This window comes from Delphinapterus leucas, chromosome 9, assembly GCF_059928025.1.
Source record: "Delphinapterus leucas isolate spDelLeu-1000000601 "Yukka" chromosome 9, BTC_Dleu_Yukka2, whole genome shotgun sequence".
NCBI classification, from domain to species: Eukaryota; Metazoa; Chordata; class Mammalia; order Artiodactyla; family Monodontidae; genus Delphinapterus; species Delphinapterus leucas.
Window position 1 is genome coordinate 61728966 of NC_143137.1, and position 18520 is coordinate 61747485.

Genomic DNA, 18520 nt, shown 5'->3' on the forward strand with positions numbered 1-18520 from the left:
CCTCAGACTGGCACTCTGCTCTGCTGTCCCTAGTCCCTCCGCCCTGCTCCTTCCCTCTCATCCTTCAGGGCTAGTTTAGATGCCACTTCCTCCAGGAAGCCCGCCCTGGGTGTTCCTGTGGCACCATGTGCTACCTGAGACAACGGTTCACCTTACCACACCGTGTTTACGTGCTCTGTCTCCAAGTGACTGCCCAGGACAGCAGCGCAGCCTCTGTGTCTGCTCACTCACTACTGTATCCCACTGCAGGTGGCCTGGCACAAGGTGGGCTTCAATATCATTTGCTGGATGAATGAATAAATGAATAAGTGCACACTAAAGATTGCAACCAGCCCGGGGGTGGGGGTCACAGTTGCGAAGTATGAATTAGAATGTTGTTTCCTCAGAAAGTATGAACCCAAAGAACAGAATTTAGTTCAGGATTCATCAGTTAGAATGTGAGGGAGGCAGCTGGCTCTGAGGAGACTAAATTCCCCCTCCCACGGTGACTCCAAGGGAGCTGGACCACTCTCCCAGAGGACTCAGAAAACACATTTCAGTAACACTTTCCTGAGAGATAAATGGAGACTCTGTTTAAAATGGAATCCCATTGGGACAAAACACTAAAGCTGACTCAAAGTTAAGATTCATGCTATGAACTCCATGCAAATAGCAACCTCCACAATTTAAATTCATTCCAAAGAGGGCAGCAAGCCACAAACTAATAATGCTACTTCTTACCTGCAAAACCGTATATATCAATTTCCCAAACATTATAAGGTCAGTTGCATGTGGTGGGAAAGCTCTACAGGTGTGAGAAGGCATGAATCTGGCACTCAAATGCCATGGCTCACTTCTGGCCATCGGATATGGGTGCTAACTTGGACCAGCTGCTGGGCTGGCCCTGGGACTGTGGCAGTAAAGAGAACTAACCATGTCCCTGTCCTTGTGGAGAGTCTAGTCTAATCAAATATACACTTGAATACAGACTTCTTTTAAAAAAATTATTTCTCTAAATTCTAAGTACACCATGTTCAGCTATTAAATTAAATCCAGCACACATGGGATTGTGGAGTAAGGCATTGCTTCAGCTACTTCTGCATGGCAAAGGATTTTTTTTTTAAAAAAAACCCCATATTTTCCAAAATCGACAGATTGATGACACTACAGAGTGGGTAATGTTTCAACATTCAAACCGAATGACAAAGGGCTTGGTTTATTTCATCCTTACACAGCTAGTAACCACCCTTCAAAACAAAACCAAATAAACACAATTTCACGTGAAATTCTCCTGCCTTCCAAAATAATTTTATGTTTACTTTATTACCTAGCACATAGAAAGCGCACAATAAATGTTTGTTGAATGAATAAATCACAGAAGAGTTGTTACTATGAAAATGCTTTTGTCGATTTTAGGTATGTTCTTTAATTCCCTTCCTTTCCTCTCTTAAAGAAAAAATTATGCATATTTTCAAGGATTCTGACTTTCATTTCCCTGTCTGATCTTGTGCTGGTTGCTAGTTACTTAGGTATCGTTTTCCTCCTCTGTAAAATAAAATCTGTGTCTTGGTTATTGTGAGGCTTAAATGAGGTAACAGATAGAGAGTGACTGGCATCACACCCTGCAGATAATGTTGGGTTTTTTGTTTCCTTTTTCCTTTTTTAACCTTTCCACTCCATCCTCCTCCAACCCCCAAATAAAGTGTCAAAGACAAACCAAATTACCAGCCTGATTAAAAAGTCAGGAAATTTCAAATGTAGCCTGGGCTTGCCAACATCTAGCGATCAACCTTTGAAAAGTTTTATTTACTATTTTGGGGCCTAAGGTTTTCTCTTTTATAGAATGAGTGAGTTTCACTAGCTCATCTTTAAGGAACTGCTCAGTTCCGATTTTCCATGAGCTCAGAAACATGCCTTACTAAGGAATTGGATATTGCTAACACACTAATGCCATCTACGATCAGAAAGAAAATGGACTCTGAGTCCCTTCATAGAGATGGATTCTAAATTACAAACCAAAGTAAAACTTGCCTTTTAAAAGAATTTGTGTCAATCTAATACCTGGGTCAACAATTGGTGACCCTATTATTAAGCAACAGAAGGCCCCTCTTTTCCCCCTCTCCACACATTCCCCCCATCCTCCCACATCCCACACATCTAACCTCCTGCACACCAGCAGGGTTTCCCATTCACAGCTCTGCAATCATGTACTTAGAAATCTAGGTATTTTAAGCAATACCACAATTACAAATGGATCATTTGAAATGAGTTAGACAATTGACACAATATTATGTCAAACCTAACATTTGCTTGATTTTTTTGGTCTTTCATACCCTGAAATATATCCAAGTCGACCAAACAAAGACCTACCAAGGTTATACACACACACACACACACACACACACACACACACACACACACGCAAATCTCGCTGCATTTTCATAAATATTCAGTGTATGACTGCCACCTAGTGGTGCAATGTATCCTCGCAGGACCAAATCTCCAAACAGCTAAATGAACACGGACACTTAAACAAACAATGAAACATTGTTCCTCTGCTGCTCACCAGTCATTTCAGGGAAATTTAAGAGCATATCCATCTCCTCAGCTATCTATTTTGCCCATACAAATAGCTGAAGGGTCTGCTGCAGATGGAGTCAATGCCACATTATTTAATCCTACAACTAAACGCAACAAAGGCGCATTATTACTCTATTAATTTTAATATTCATTAGCAATTAAAAAGGATTTCCCCAATAGTCTGTTCTTACCTTCCGGTTTCATTTGGTCTAATCTTGATTTTTAGTTATGCATGAAGAAGCATCTACAAGTGACAGCCTTACAAAAAGTGCACATTACATGAAAATCTGACTTTAATTAAAACCAGTTACTAAATCCCAGCAATTCCCAGCTGTCTCTTCTATCTTATCCTTAGAGAATTATAGATCACATTAATTGGTATTCTGTCACGTAAAGAGACACCAGCAATGATTAATTGCATCCTTGGTGCTTTTGATTTACATCTTCTTTACTAGAGGGATTCAAATCACATCTCATTACCTTCCAGCAGGTACCCCTTTTGATAACCCTTATGAAATCTCCTACCTTCCTGAACTTCTCCATTTGCTTGTAGAGGTCTGGATCAAGCTCCTGGGACACGTCCTTCATCCATAATAACGCCCCTCTGTATTCAGTCCGGCACTGCTCCATGCGGTTCACAGTCAGCCAAGTGTCCGAGATGGCCCGATGCCGAAAAGTCTCCACTTCTTGGTGAAAGCGACACAAAGGATTTCGCAAGGCCAACCTAGACAAGAGGGTAAAGCCACAATAGTGAAACTAAGAGGGCCAGCAATTTGAATCCTTGATAGCTTACCAGTCTTAACCTCATGAGCCTAGAATAGTGCCTGAAACATAGCCGAGGCTGCAGAAATACTTGCTGAACTATAACTGAAAAGTATGTGAACAGATGAGTCAACCAGAGATGATTATCCATGTGCTGATCCCTTAGATTACTGTTACTTAACTATCACTGGGGAGTCTCTCCATCAGTATTGTTGGGGGTGGCCTCATGCCTGGGCAGAGTACTTCTTTAAAGCTGGAACCAATCTTGTGTTAACGGAGGAAGGTCAAGGCATGACTATTTCCCATTTCTTGGCCACTCCCTGCCCTCTGCCTCCCTGAAGCCTGGCTCTTTGGGAAGGCATGGATGTGTGCAGGATGAGGTCTCCCTGTCTAGGCCATTCTGGATTACTCTCCAAAGGCCAGGGCATCTGCTGCTTGCTTCAATAGTCACAGAGAATGAAGTACGAACAGAAGCATCTTTAAATGGTCTAGGAAGTGGGAGAAGTACATTTACTGAGGGTCTACTGTATTAGGCACTTTCAGATAGGTTATGTGATTTGATTCTTATTTAAAAAAAAAACAAAAAACTTAAGGATACTACACCAGAAATGAATGTATATTATACAACGAAGTGGGTATAAAATAATTATAATACTCGTCATAACATACCATTATTTATTCAGCAAAAATTGTTTGATGCATATCAAACTTTGGATAAAATATTTATTTGGGAGGGGAAGGAGGATAGTGCTTCTTTCATCTTCCTCTCCCAAATGAGTAATGTCAGATGAATTATACTCTTAAAATACAGTCGTCTCCATGAAGCTGTGGGGCATAGGTTCAAAAAATAAAAGATTAGTATTTACATCTCAATTTAAGTGCAAACTTGTTAAGGTGAAGGGGAAAATGGTGTCAGTGAGCTGAAGTCAGCTCTTGGCAGTTCCATCAATGTCTGAAGACATATGCAGAGCACTTTAAGATTATAGATGGGGCAATAAACTGTTTAAAAGAAAAAAAATTCCTTTTACTCTTTTCTCTGGTTTTCCTCTTATCTGTAAAGCATCATTGTTAAATATTCAGCACTTCTCTAAAAATAGCTTGCTCACATCATCCTACCTAGATGTTGCAGGCTGTTTTCAAAAACGTATTGTTGTGCCATAAAGTAAGCTTGTGTTTTATCACCATTGGATTAAATTTAATACTCACTTTTCATCAAACTGAATGGGCTGTTGTAGCAATGACTACCAAAGAAGTCAGTAAAACAAATGCTGGTATGAAGGTTTATAAAATTGGAGACTTCTATTTAAAGAAAGAGTCCTCAGCTGTTCCTCTAAGAATCCTGTTCATTTCTGGTCTCCTTTATCTCTTCCTTTAGAGTTTGCCAATTTTCCTAAACTGGCTGAAACAGAGTCTTGTGAATAAAATATTCTTGATTTCTTTGACTGTTATAAAGTTAGAAACCTTTGAAGATATAATGACATGATGATAGGTGTTCAGATCTTGAAGAAAAGAAAGAGGCATATAAAGTCACCTCATTTTTTTCTGTAACTTGTTTCATATAAAATCAGAAAGGTGAAAACCCATTCACTTGTGGTATAAGGGACTGAGTCTAGACCAAGAAAAAATCCAATAACTGGAAACATCAAACTTCAGTGAAAGACTGGCCCACGTTTCCATTCACTAAAATCTACCCAATGGGAATAATTAATAAAGCACCTAAAGGTCTAATCCAAAGACGTTTTATTCTTTAGTAGGAAAAGGTAGAAGTGGACACTAGTGGACAGAGGGCTTGGGTTAAACGTATCATGGCATGCCCAGATAATGGAATTATATGCTATGGACGTTTTTAAAAAGGTATATATGGACATAAAGAAAGTTAGGATTATTTGAACAAAAAATCAATTTGCTAAATAATCAGTATGCAATACTATTCAAAAATTGTATGGTATGCTGCTGTTTATATTAAAAATATATTCTGGCAAATCCCAAATTATGTCCATTCGAGGTTTGAGAATTCAACTTTATGGGAGTTTTATGTAATCTTCCTACTTTCCTCATGTGCAGAGAAGTAGTTTGGATTTCATGTGCCTCGTGAGCAGTTGAGTACCATGGAATCAGAGTCATCTTGCAGGAGGCCAGCTTCGAAATTGCAAGCTGTCCAAGCTACATTAATTTATGGATACAGGGCAGTTTGCTGGTTTACAGTATCATTTAAATTGTTTTGGTTGATTTCTTTTACTGTTTTTGTCTGTATCCAAAGGTTAGACTATATAAACTTAAGGTACCATATGTTTTGTGAGATAACTTTGTACAAAACTATGAAAGTGTATAACTGGATAGCAACATTATAAAATAATTATATGATCAGTAACAGTAACTCTTGTGGTGATTGTGTCCAAGGATTTGGCTTGTTTCCCATAAATGGATGGTAATCTTGGCATGAAGGTATGTATAAGAAGTTTTCCCACTGAAATTAGTGATAATTATATGTATAATTTAAGAAATATATAATGCTTATATATTTATAAATAAATATATAAGAATTTATGAAAGATTTTTCAAGAATCAATGATCCTTGGAAGACTGGGGCAAGCGTATATGCATTGAAAGTATCAAGGGGTTAAAAGCAAGTCAATCTCTATTAGCAAAATTTGGGTTGTTTTTAATTTTCTCCTTTTGGTTTGTTCCTGTTTTAAAATTTTTCTAGAATGAGTATGTATTATTTTTGCAAGGAAAACAGTTATAAATAAGATTAAAAGGTGCAATCAAAGATTATAAACCAACACTTCTCTTGGAAAACTGGGGTAGAGAACTATTGGAAATTGTTGCATTCAACTATGAAAGTTGGGGTCCAAATGTCATTAGAGTGAACCAGAATGCTCAGGAGGGGGAACCACTGAAAAATGCACACGTTTGGTTCTCTTTCTTTCCACCCCACCTTTCTTGGATCTTCATAGGAACACATGTATAACAGGTGGTGGCCTGCTTTTGGCCCACTGGGAGAGAAAGCAGTGAGGAAAAATTAACAGCAGAAGAAAATGTTGGACAGTTTGGGTGAGTGAAATTTTTGTGGCCCGAATATTTTTGGAGACTACCTACAAGCCTTATTTAGGTATAAAGTCTGCCTAATATTAGTGACTGACATTTTGGGGGGCTTGTTAGTTACTGGGGAAGGAGGAGGAGAGAAGGAATGTCACCTTCTCAGATACAAAGTGTGACTCTATGCAGTGGCTCCTGTTTATTCTACATGGACCTTGAACGTAAGTTATGGTAGTGTTAAAAAAGAAATCACTGATCTATTACAATTTTCTCTGCACCAGAGCTTCTCAAACTTGAATGTGCATGGAAAACAGCTGGGGACCCATTAAAATGCAGATTTGGATTCAGTAATTCTGGGGTGGGGCCTGGATTCTGCATTGCTAACAAACTCTCAGGTGAGGCTTTTGATGCTGCTGATCTAGGGTCTGAGCAGAACCGTGGAGGGCATCTTGAACAGCACCCCTCTCAAGTTAACTGCCCCCAGAGGGCACTCGGGGAACCCTTCTGCCTGGTCTCATTAAGCTCTTGCTTTAGTCAGCTGCTGGAAGGGGACTGGATGGATTGCTATGAGGAACACTGAAGGTCAAATATAAGCCTAGGATAGCACTCATGGTGACTGGTGTATAACTATAGACCAGAAGAAATACGAAAACATGTTTTAAAAGTTAATAGGCTAGGGGGAAGCAGCCGCAAGGCACAGGGATATTAGCTCGGTGCTTTGTGACAGCCTGGAGGGGTGGGATAGGGAGAGTGGGAGGGAGGGAGACGCAAGAGGGAAGACATATGGGAACATATGTATATGTATAACTGATTCACTTTGTTATAAAGCAGAAACTAACACACCATTGTAAAGCAATCATACCCCAATAAAGATGTTTAAAAAAAAAAAAAGTTAATAGGGAAGGAAAAAGATTATACATGTTATCCGAATCAGAGTTAAGTACGAACAGACTAACAACTGTGAACAGAGGAGCTCCTCAATCGCAGGCAAGAGCCTTCTAAAGCCCAGTAGGAGGTTCCCTTCATGAATGAGTGGGTCCCAGGTTCTCAGGAGACCTCCCCCAACAACACAGCCCCAGTGAAGGCCACACACCTTTGCTGGGAAGAAAAGCAGAGGGCCTTTCCTGTCGCTTGCATCATTTTTCCTGCTCTGGTTTTATCCTGGAAGCCTTGGGATCGGAGAAATTTTCCCAGTTCGTTTTCTTCTTGAGACAAGACTGATGGAGAAAAGACCAAAAGGAGCCATGAACAATGAACATTTTTATTACAGAGAGGAGAGAGACAAATCACAAGGTCCCCTCTCTTCTAGAGGCAAAAACGAGACGAAATTAAATCCAAGTGGAAGGCTACAAGGTAAGCCTCCACCGCATTTAACTTTCATGCTGTTCTTCCATTTACGAAACAAGAGATCAAATTCACTTGAGTGCATCTGTCAGTACGTTTCGTGCTCTGTAATCAGAACCAGAAAATGACCTCTTTACTGAAAAGCGAGCTGATAATGTGCTGCTTCGAGCTGAAATAGAAGAGTTGGGTCTGTCAAGTATGACTGTGGGAATCTTTTGTGGCTGCCTATAATGTAGGGCCAGTTTCCCCCTATTATTCCCTCTTCCTGACTTTTTGATCCCTGCTTTCTGAGTTACATTCCACTTGATTGTAAAGCAATTCAAATACCTTATCCATGGCATAGGTCTTGGCTGAAGCAGGGGGTGGAGGTTGAGGGTATGTAGGTAATCAAGTTGGTGACTTGGTGGATTTTTAAAATGCAGAGCTGGAACCCAATCTGAATTGCTAATACCTGATCTTGACCTTACTCTTTGTTCTTATTTTATAAAATTGAGGTATAACTGACATACAACATTGCATTAGTTTCAGGCGTACAACATAATGATTCAATATTTGCATATATTTGGCCTTATTTTTTAAAGACAACCTCAGAGGGTGCTATTGGTGAGAAAGTGACTGGTACAAGCTCTCTACAGACTGATTTGGCAGTAAATATTAAAAAGTCAGAATTGTACACATCTTTTGACGTTGTACTTCTGTTAGGAGTAAACTACGTCCTGAGGAAGTAGTAAAATGGGCACAAAGATGTATATACAGATATAATCATAGCCTAGTTATTTATAGTAGCAAAACATTCTCTTTCCCTACCTTGGGGACTGATTTGATCAATGCAGTGCATCCACACAATGGATGCGTGGGCTGCTAGGCAGCTACTGGTCCGAATACACGTTCACCAACAGCTGAGCCACAGGCAAGCAGTGACACGGAGCTTCCCAGAATGGTTTTTCTCTGAACACAGACTTTGCTAGGGACACACTTTGAACACTGCTCTTATTTCACATTTCTGTACTGACGCATTTACCAATCATTTGTCTCTAAAAATGCTTTCTAAATGCTACCAGGATTCTTGTCTGCTTTCATAAACAATCCAGACTTCTTTCAGAATGCATCCCATTCCTGACACTATCCCCCCAACAACAGCTGTAAAACGTTAGTCAGGAACCAAGAATCCAAAAGTGAAGGTTAAAGCTCCGACTGCTTCCTTATTAATTTGTGACTAGCTTACACTCAACATTCCACGGAGAAGAGGCTTTAGAATCCATTCTTCCTGATGGTCAGTGACTACCCTCCTTCCTATTCTGTTTCTCAAAATCAAGTTCATTGGTTAAAGCCTAGCTCAAAAGCTACTTCCTATGTGAAGCAGGTGATCCCTCTTTCTCTGTGACAGCAGCGCCCTCTCGGCACCTGGTAATGGGGTGTCCGTGGGTGGGCAACGTGTCTATCTTTCCCGTGAGAACCTAAGCTTTCTCAGGACAGGGACCTCATCCAAACTATGGATTCCCAAGGCTGAGCACAGAGTCTTATTCAGGGCACTAATTAAATGCTTGTGAAATTGAACTAACTATAACTTTTGCCTTGTTATCGCTGTATACTTCACTCTAAATATTTATCTGGTATTTATGTCCTGGTTCTAGGTAATTTTTTAAAATTCCTATAATTATATGAAGCTTTGTTGTTTTTTAATACCTTCCATTCTTCCTCCTCTCCACTTACTAATATGCGACTCAACTGCACAATAAGGAAAAATTTCACACTTTTGTTTATAACAGTATGAGGCTACTGTCACCTTTTTTACCTTGAAACCTCAAGTCACATACAAATGAACACATGAACTTAAGGCTAGGAAGAAACCAATTCATGGTACTTGAATGACTACAAGGGTGGTGAAATGTACTCTTTCCTAAATAAACCTAAGTAGATTGAAGCACTTGAGAATCCATTTTTGGTTATTTTACACACTTGAGGATTAAACTTGGACTGGAAAGACAGGCTTCATTTTAAGAGCTGGAATCTGGTAATGGGCAGTGCTGCTCAGAGGGAGGTGGAAAAAGTTTGAGTGGCATCAGGCTACAGGTTGGATGACTTAGTGATGACCATGTCATCTTCCAAGAAGGGATGTTCATTCCTTAATTTTAATTTTAAAATTCAATTACTGAAATAAATTTATAGAAGTTTAAAATTCAGGTGCAATACAGGTATCAGATAACTCAAATGTTTCTACTTATAAGGTTTCACTCAACTGGGACTTAATTCAGAGACAAATAAAAATCTTTTCATGTTTAACTCCTAATTAGATTTTCAGATGTGCCCTGATAAGGGAACCAAAGAACTGCAAAACCAATTAGCTTGGCAGCATTAATTCACTTAGCACAAATTTATGGATGATCTCATATGTACTAGGCACTGTTCTTGTCACTGGGAATAAAGAGATGGACAAGACACATGAGGATGCTGCTCTGATGCAGTTTATGTTCAAGCGGCAGCAGACAGAAAATAAAAAATACAAAACTCAAAACAAAATCAAAACACAAGAAGAAAAATACCAGATTGGGGGCGGGAGGGTGGCGAGTAAGAGAGAGTGATTGGTAGCTGCTTTGGGCTGGGTGGTCAGGGAAGGCATCTCTGAGCAGATGACCATTAAGCTGAGCTCTGAAGGATACGGGGCCACTAGAGACAATGAGGGCAGGGACATCCCAGATGGAGGAAACAGTGAGTGCAAAAGGCCTCAGGTCACATCGTGGGTAAGAGCAAAAGTGGCTGGAGAGGTGAACTGGGTCAGATTGTGTAGGAATTTGTAAGCCATGGAGTAGAAGTATACACCTTACTTTAAGTACTTATTGGAGGCTTTTCAGCAGAGAAGCAATGTGATCCAATGTACATTTTTATTTATTTATTTTTAAAAATAAATTTATTTTATTTATTTAGTTTTGGCTGCTTTGGGTATTCCTTGCTGTGCGTGGGCTTTCTCTAGTTGCGGTGAGCGGGGGCTACTCTTCATTGTGGTGACTTCTCTTGCTGCAGAGCATGGGCTCTAGAGCACAGGCTCAGTAGTTGTGGCACACGGGCTTAGCTGCTCCGCGACATGTGGGATCTTCCTGGACCAGGGCTCGAACCCACGTCCCCTGCATTGGCAGGCGGATTCTTAACCACTGTGCCACCAAGGAAGCCCCAATGTACATTTTTAAAAAACCTTTATTTTGAAATAATTTTAGGCTGATAGAAAAAATTGTAAATAGGATACAGAGTTCCTGTGTACCCTTCTTCCCCTAATGTTACATAACAATGGTAGAATGATCAAAATTAGGAAAATAACATTGGTACAATACCACTACCTAAACACAATCTTATTGAATTTTCCTAGTTTTCCCATTAATGTCCTTTTTCTTTTCCAGGATCCCACATTGAGTTGTCAAGCCTCTTTAGTCTCCTTCAACCTGTGACAGTTCCTCAGGTTTTTTTGTCTTTTATGACCTTGCCGCCCTTTAAGAGTACTGCTCAGGAATTTTGTGGACTGTCCCTCAACCTGGGTTTGTCTACTTTCTCATGATTAGACTGGGGTTACAGACTTGGGGGAAGGAAACCGCAGAGGTGGAGTGCCCTTCTTGGTGTTTCATATCAGGGCTACCAGAGATCAACACACATTATTACTGACGGTGTTAACCTCCATCATTTGGTTCATGTCATGTCTACTGGATTTCCCCACTGTAAAATTATGGTTTTTTCCTTTTGTAATTATTAAAAATTTGGGGGGTAAATACAGAAGACTATGTAAAGGTCCAGTTTCTCCTCAAACTTTCACTCACTAATTAAAACATCTTTCAGTGAATCTTGCCTGCCAGAGTTCTTACTGTGGTATTTACCTAATGGTGATTCTGTGGTTCCTTCATTCTTTCTAGATTTATTAATTGCAATTATTTTATAAGCAAGAACTGTCTCTTCTCCCCCATTTGTTTTTTTTTGTTTTCTTAGAAATAATAGCAGCATTTAATAATGTGAATGGATATAAGCTTAACACAAAAGTCAGATATATTTTTATTCTCCAGGAGCAAAAATATAGAAAACATAATTAAAGAGGGGATTCCACTTAGAACTGTATCAAAGAAATATTACGTGCATAAGAATAAATCCAAAAAATGATACCCAATACCTGTAAAGGAAAAATTCTAAAACTCTGTGAAGCAGTATTCAAGAGTACCCAACTAAAAAGATATAAACTATGTTTCTGGATAGGAAGACTTAATATCATGAAAATATCAGTTTGTTTTTTTGTTTATTTCCATACACACTTAATGGACATTTATCTTACTTCATGGGCTCTAACCTAATACAATCAGTTATTTACTTTGTTGCTCAAATTGTCCCAGCTTTGACCGCTGGGAGCTCTGGGAGATTGCTGACTGCGCTCTGACCGCAGTGCAGATGATGGGCTGGAGAAGGAAAAAGTGGAGGCAGGGAGATCAGTTAGGAAGCTGATGCAGCAAACCAAGTAAGAGTGGCCTGAACTAAGGCGGTGGCTGTGAAGAGGTACAGCAGGGAGAATCTGAAAGCAAAGTAGGTGACAAAATGGACCAGCATTTGTGGCTGACTGGATATGGGACAGAGGAATGTTGGGGGCAGTGTGTCATGTGTCTGGATTCCTCATACCCAAGACTATGGAGTTCTAGCCCTGGAGAAGTCTTAGCTCCAACACTTAGTAAATAGTAACACAGGTAATTTACAAAATTCTGCCTCTAAGTCCTAGGATTTTGTACTTCCGAAAAACAGTCTTCATAAAAGATTACTAATGAAGGAAAATGCCCAACTGTTAATTTGTGATTACTGGAAAGGGGTTTGGCAGTAGTCAGAAACAGACAAACTTCTCATAGTCTCAGAAATACAGAAATTATACTCTTAAATGACCTACAAATGGAAATTTAAAAACATACTAACATACAACTTGATATTTAGTATTTCAGAGACAACTTTGTTGGTAATGATTTTAAGATGGGATGACGATAGGAAAATCTTGTTCCCTAAAAAATCCAATATCTGACATAGAAAATGTTCAGGAAGAAGCGCTGTCAACAAAATATAGTCAATGAATTAACTGTTGCCTTCTCTCTCCATGTGGTCATTTTAAAAGGAACAAAATTGGACATAAGAGAGCCTGGGCAATCAAATAAAAACAACGCCAAATCCCAAGATATAAAACTGAAAAAACTTTTTTATAATTAGGAAAATAAATGGTACGTACTTATCCATGGTAGACTCAATGGTACTTGCATTGAAAAACAGCCTATGTAAAGAATTTCTGATAAAATGATTAAAGACCCCACCCCACCAATTAAGGAGCAAAGACAGACACTCCTAAACAGTGGTTTCCTTGTCTTGCTTCCTAAACATATAAAATTATATATTAAGGCAAAATATCCAATTTCTTACTGTCTATTTGGTCAATATTCACACTTATGGCATACTTACAACAGATTCTCTTTTGATAGAGTACAATTGCTTTAGACAAGTCCAGACAGGTTCTCTGAATCGAGTGAAACAGCTATAATAAAAATACAAACAAAATGCTAAACAGACAGCAGTGAAATAAAAAACAAATTATATTGAATATAACCATAGCATTTGATTTGCCCACTAAAAACAAGATCGTATGCCTAAATGAGCTTGGTGTTACGTGGTGTACTGAACAGAAAATGTGACCAAAGCTTTTAAATATGCTCCTATTTTTCTATATTTATTAGAATTCATCAGTTCTGCGATCTACATTGAGATCTGCAGAAGGATGATTTCCTCCAGACATTGAAATAATAGCTGAAAACCAGAAATCCTAAGTGAGGGGCCCAATTAGAGGACTTGGTAAACCAGAGACCCAATATTCCTTCATAATCGAATTTATTTCTTTTACCACTTACTGTCTTTTTTTTCAGATGGAAGATCTGTCAATTAAGCATCTTATTTAAAACACAACATTAGCTTACTTTGTGATCCTAATGCATTTTACGGCAGGCTTAAACAACTCTATAAAAACAAACAAATATCAATCAGCTGAATGTTCTGTCTGCTTTGAAGAGATCTGGTAAAGCAGAGTTTAGCTAGCAGCTCCTATCACTCATTATTTTCCCAATTATTTCATAAAATATACAGAGAAGAAACCTAATCTCATGCTATGGCCATAACAGAGAAAATTAAGGGAAAAGCAGGTGGACTGCATGGAGAAGAATCTCACTAGATTTTAACTTATGGTGGTTCTGGTCTTTGCTTCAGAAATGGAGACAGTTCAAGAGAAGACAGAACAATTGTAAACCAACTACACTCCTTTAAAAAGAAAAACAGAAGACAGAGCAGAGACTTCACACTTTCTCCATCCTCTGTCCACCGACTCAGAGACCAGGGCTGCTATCAATTAGAAAACCTGGCAGACAAACATTATGCCTCTGAGGAGCCATCCAGGGAAGCAGGGCAAGGCATTCTTCTCTCTCCCCTGGCTTACTGGCCATGGTGATGTAGCAATTATGCCCTAGTATTACAAAGCACTTCACAGTTGGGTCAAAACAGAAGATCGGCTTCATGATATAAATGATCAAATGTTCTAATAAAAATGAATGCATGCATATATACTTAGAGGATTAAAAACCATTCCTATGAATGCTTAATATGATAAATCTTGGTCATGTAGAATATGTTTTACTAAATCTCATTTCATTACACTTCATTCTCTACCTATTTAGGGAAAAAACAAAAACCCTTTACCATAAAACAAAACAGAAAATCAGCAGTCTGAGTATGTTCCTTAACAAATGCTTGATAACAGTATTCTGGGTCACAAACTATCAACACATAGTCATTCCTGAACATAGGAGCAAGGACGTTAAAAAAAGTATGTTCAAGAGCTATTCTGCTGTTGAATGACTTTTTTAAAACTGAAGTATAAATTAAATGCAATAAAATGCACACCTCTGGAGAGTTCAGTTCTGTGAGTTTGACAATTGTATACACTCTTGTAATCATACCCAAAGTAAGATAAGAAACATTTCCACTATCTAGTCAGTCTACTCTGCTGTGGCAACCACTAAAAGACTTCTGTCACCACAGGTTAGTTTTGTCGGTTCTTGTACTTAAGAACTGTTTTTCAGAAAATGATTTCATTAACAAGCAATTCTGACAAATATTTAAACTTAGTGAACATTTCTACATGAGCTTCCCAACAGACTGTAATAGAATCTGACCATCATTACAGCTTGGCATACAAGCTTTCTTTGCCAGCAGAATACAAGTTCTTGTTTCATCAGCTAGTCTTCTATGGATAACTTAGTTGAAAAGCACATCAAAATGGTCTGCACATCGTTTTCATATGCTTTATTGGTGGAATCCATTCTCTTTCTCTATAAACATCAACATCAGTATTAAAACATTCCTGCAACAGAAATCTTTATCATGTGTAAAATTATTAGTCACAGTTAAGTACTTTGGATGCTATGTGCCTAGGACAGCAGGTATTTTGACTAAAGTACAGTTGGTTCAGTGAAAATGCTGCTGCAAGAACCTAAATATAAACATTAAATTACTGTATTGTGTTTCACGTGCTAGAAAATAACATATTCAATTACTTTCTGAGTAATGCTTGTATTTACTAGGTTGTTAAGAGGAAAAAAGATAAATCTATAAGATGTGAAAAGCATATGCAACTTACAATCATTTCAATTCTATTTAGAATACTAAAATCAGAATAGAGGCTTCCTGGCTCTACTTTTCTCCGTTGAAGCAATCTCTGCTAGAACATCTCTGTCAAACCCAGCTTCTGTTAGAACAATTCCACTGACAGGAGAAAGGGTTGGGAACTCATCTTAACTGCATTAACACGTACACTTATACAGTTAACACTTACTGAATGTGTACTGAGTGTCATGGAATCTGACCCCCTGGTGGAGGGAAGGCAGGCAAACAAACAGACACTTGAGATAATTCCATGAGAGATGAGTACTATGAATAGTGGCCCTGGGTCTGGTTCTACTGTCAGATGCACAGAATGAATCTTATCCCTCTTCCACATGACAGGCCTTCCCAGAGAACTGACAATTAACATATTTCCCCTCAACCTCTCTGTTCCAGAATAACCATGGCTTGCACCACCCTGGTCACCCTTCTCAGAAAGCTTTATGAAATCTCGAGCTTTTGATTTTTGTCTCATTAAGTGTTTAGCTCAGTAACTTTAGCTTATGTATTAAATTTAGATATCATTCTGAATTCTTATCAGACCACGTGACATGTTATCTCTCTCTGTGCCCTGTCATTCACAGAAGTGTTAAGTATGCTTTTTAAATTTTGGGTTTTTTAAAATTAATTTTTCTTGGAGTATAGTTGATTTACAATGTTGTGTTAGTTTCTGCTGTACAGCAAATGCTTTTTAAATTCTGATCTAAAGTACTGGCAGAATGTCCAGCAATCAGGGAATTAGTGGGCCTTTAACCAGTTGTACTAGTATTCAAGGATCATTCAGATATGAATTCAGCTTACTGTATTATTAACTAGTCTAACTAAATATTGGTTAATTCAATTCTAGAATTTTCCAGGATTCAATACAAGCTTATTAGACTCACTTTCCAGGGTCTTTTGCCGTCATCCTGTTTTCTTTTTTTTTCTAAATGTAAACATTTGCCTGACCCTAGTGTTGCTATCACTGGCAATGGCTCTTTGAGTGCATTAATGTTTTTCAACATTTATTGAGAATTTACCACATTCCATGCATTCCAACGAAGTGCTTGAAAAACAAATTAACTGAGGCATACTGGGGGTTACAGGAGAATTTGTGGGTTTTTAAAAAATATGCTGGGATTGAGTTAATCTGATCCTAGATTTTCCTTATGAACTAGCTGTTTGCAGTATGTTTTCAAATACAAAGCACACCTATGCTTGCCCCCGTGAATACATTCTCAGACCCTGAGCCTAGCAAGGTGGCTGTGCTGGGGCTGAGGGCAATGAAGCGCTCACCTCCAGCTTGGCATCCAGGTCTGCGTCGGAGGCAACGACGTGTTCGTCTTCCTTCTTCCCTGTGGCTTTAATAAAGGCCTGCTTCGTTTCCCAATACTTCTGCTGCATCTTATTTACAACTGATTTATCTTGAGCATATCGATCGTGTAAGTCCCAGGGATAACTGCTAAAAGGCATTCGAAGAGCCATTTTACTCATGACTTTTAAAAAAGTTAAGATATTATAGTGTGAACAAATGTATTCAAACATTTACAACATTAATAAACATATAAGTACTTTCTTACATGGTTATTACACCAAAAGGTTAATCAAGTCTAACTTATACCAAAACCTTAAAAGTTAGTGAGGAAATTAAGAAACTTTTGCAGGAAATTGAGAAACTAAACCTTGAGGAGTTTAGATATCCAAAGACTGGACACACTCCTTTCAGAAGTAGACAAAGTGAGGCCAAGTCAGGCAAGGTGACTGCCTCAAGCACCCCAGTGAGTCAGAGATAAAGCCGAACACCAATGTTCTCTCCAGCCCAGCATTACGGCCAACAATGAAGTGATGGCAGAAAAGTAGAGATAAGGGGCTGAAAAACAGCATACATCAAATCTGTAACAGAGGTACCTAACACAGTCAAACTCATAGAATCAGAGAATAGAATGGTGGTTTCCAGAGGATGAGGAGGAAATGGGAAATTACTAATCGACGGGCATACAGTTTCCACGGTGCAAGGTGAGTAAGTTCTAGAGATCTGCTGTACAACACTGTGCCTAGAGGTCACAGCACTGCATTCTACACTTAAAAGTCTGTTAAAAGGGTAGATCTCATGTTTAGTATTCTTACTACAGTCAAATAAAATTTTGAAAAATAAAAAAGTATTAAAAAATTGATTATGGGTTTCTCATACTAAAACTTTAAATTCTTAAACATAAATGCTTAAAATACCAATAGGAAGCCATTCTTCAGGAACAGCACAGTGAAGATCATATCAAAAAGTATGTAAGGAAGAAATTGGAAAAAAATTCAATTCAGAATGAAATGGACTTCTGTAAAAGTGACCAGAGTCTCCAAATATTGACAGAAAGTTTGCCACTGGTGTTCCAGCCCTCCTTGCTTTGTCTACACCTCCCTCCTGTCTAAGGTTCCTGTCCAAAAGCTCACACAGGACCCCCAGGCATCTCCCTCTGCAGACATGTAACTTCTTCCACCCCATCCCATTAGCACTCAAAATGTGCCAGACTTGTGTGTCCTAAAACAGAAATTGCTTTATACTACTATACCAAAATATGTATCTCAAAACTCGATGATTTACACTCTCCTGCCAGATAACATTTACAAGTTTCAATTCACACATTTGTTCTTAAAAAATCAGAGTTTCAGATGACTTCCTTAGCAATGGTTATCTTTGGAAAGAGGAGAAGGAGTATGGTTTACTTTATGTCTTTCTGCATCATTTCAAAGTTTGGAATAAGTCCAGATATTTCATGTACAGGCATGATGACTGCACTTAATAATATTGTATTCAACACTGGAAATAGGCTAGGAGAGGAGCATTACTCTTCATGTGCACTCATCACACACAAAAAGTGGTAACTATAAAAGGAGATGATATGTTGGGACTTCCCTGGTGGGGAAGTGGTTAAGACTCTGTGCTCCCAATGCAGGGGGCCCAGGTTCGATCCCTGGTCAGGGAACTAGATCCCACATGCATGCCACAACTAAGAGTTTGCATGCCACAACTAAGGAGCCCGTGTGCTACCCACCTGCTGCAACTAAAGACCCAGAGCAACCAAATAAATTAATTAAATAAATTTAAAAAGATGGTACGTTAACTAGCTTGACTGTAGTA

At 38.8% G+C, this 18520-nt stretch overlaps 1 protein-coding gene across 8 annotated transcripts in view; it reads right to left on the minus strand.

Moving 5' to 3' along the window:
- Positions 1 to 18520, minus strand: part of ICA1 (islet cell autoantigen 1) — a 145342-nt gene that overhangs the window by 106522 nt on the left and 20300 nt on the right. For 6 of the 8 annotated variants that reach the window (XM_089917659.1, XM_022586959.3, XM_022586916.3 and 3 more), the window contains 4 exons: positions 16684 to 16849; positions 13165 to 13237; positions 7454 to 7577; positions 3085 to 3283 (listed from right to left, as the gene is read on the minus strand). In XM_089917659.1, the coding sequence (XP_089773785.1) occupies positions 3085 to 3283; positions 7454 to 7577; positions 13165 to 13237; positions 16684 to 16849 (562 nt within the window). The remainder of the gene's footprint in view (positions 1 to 3084; positions 3284 to 7453; positions 7578 to 13164; positions 13238 to 16683; positions 16850 to 18520) is intronic. The other 2 variants (XM_022586979.3, XM_089917658.1) reach the window with 1 other exon arrangement.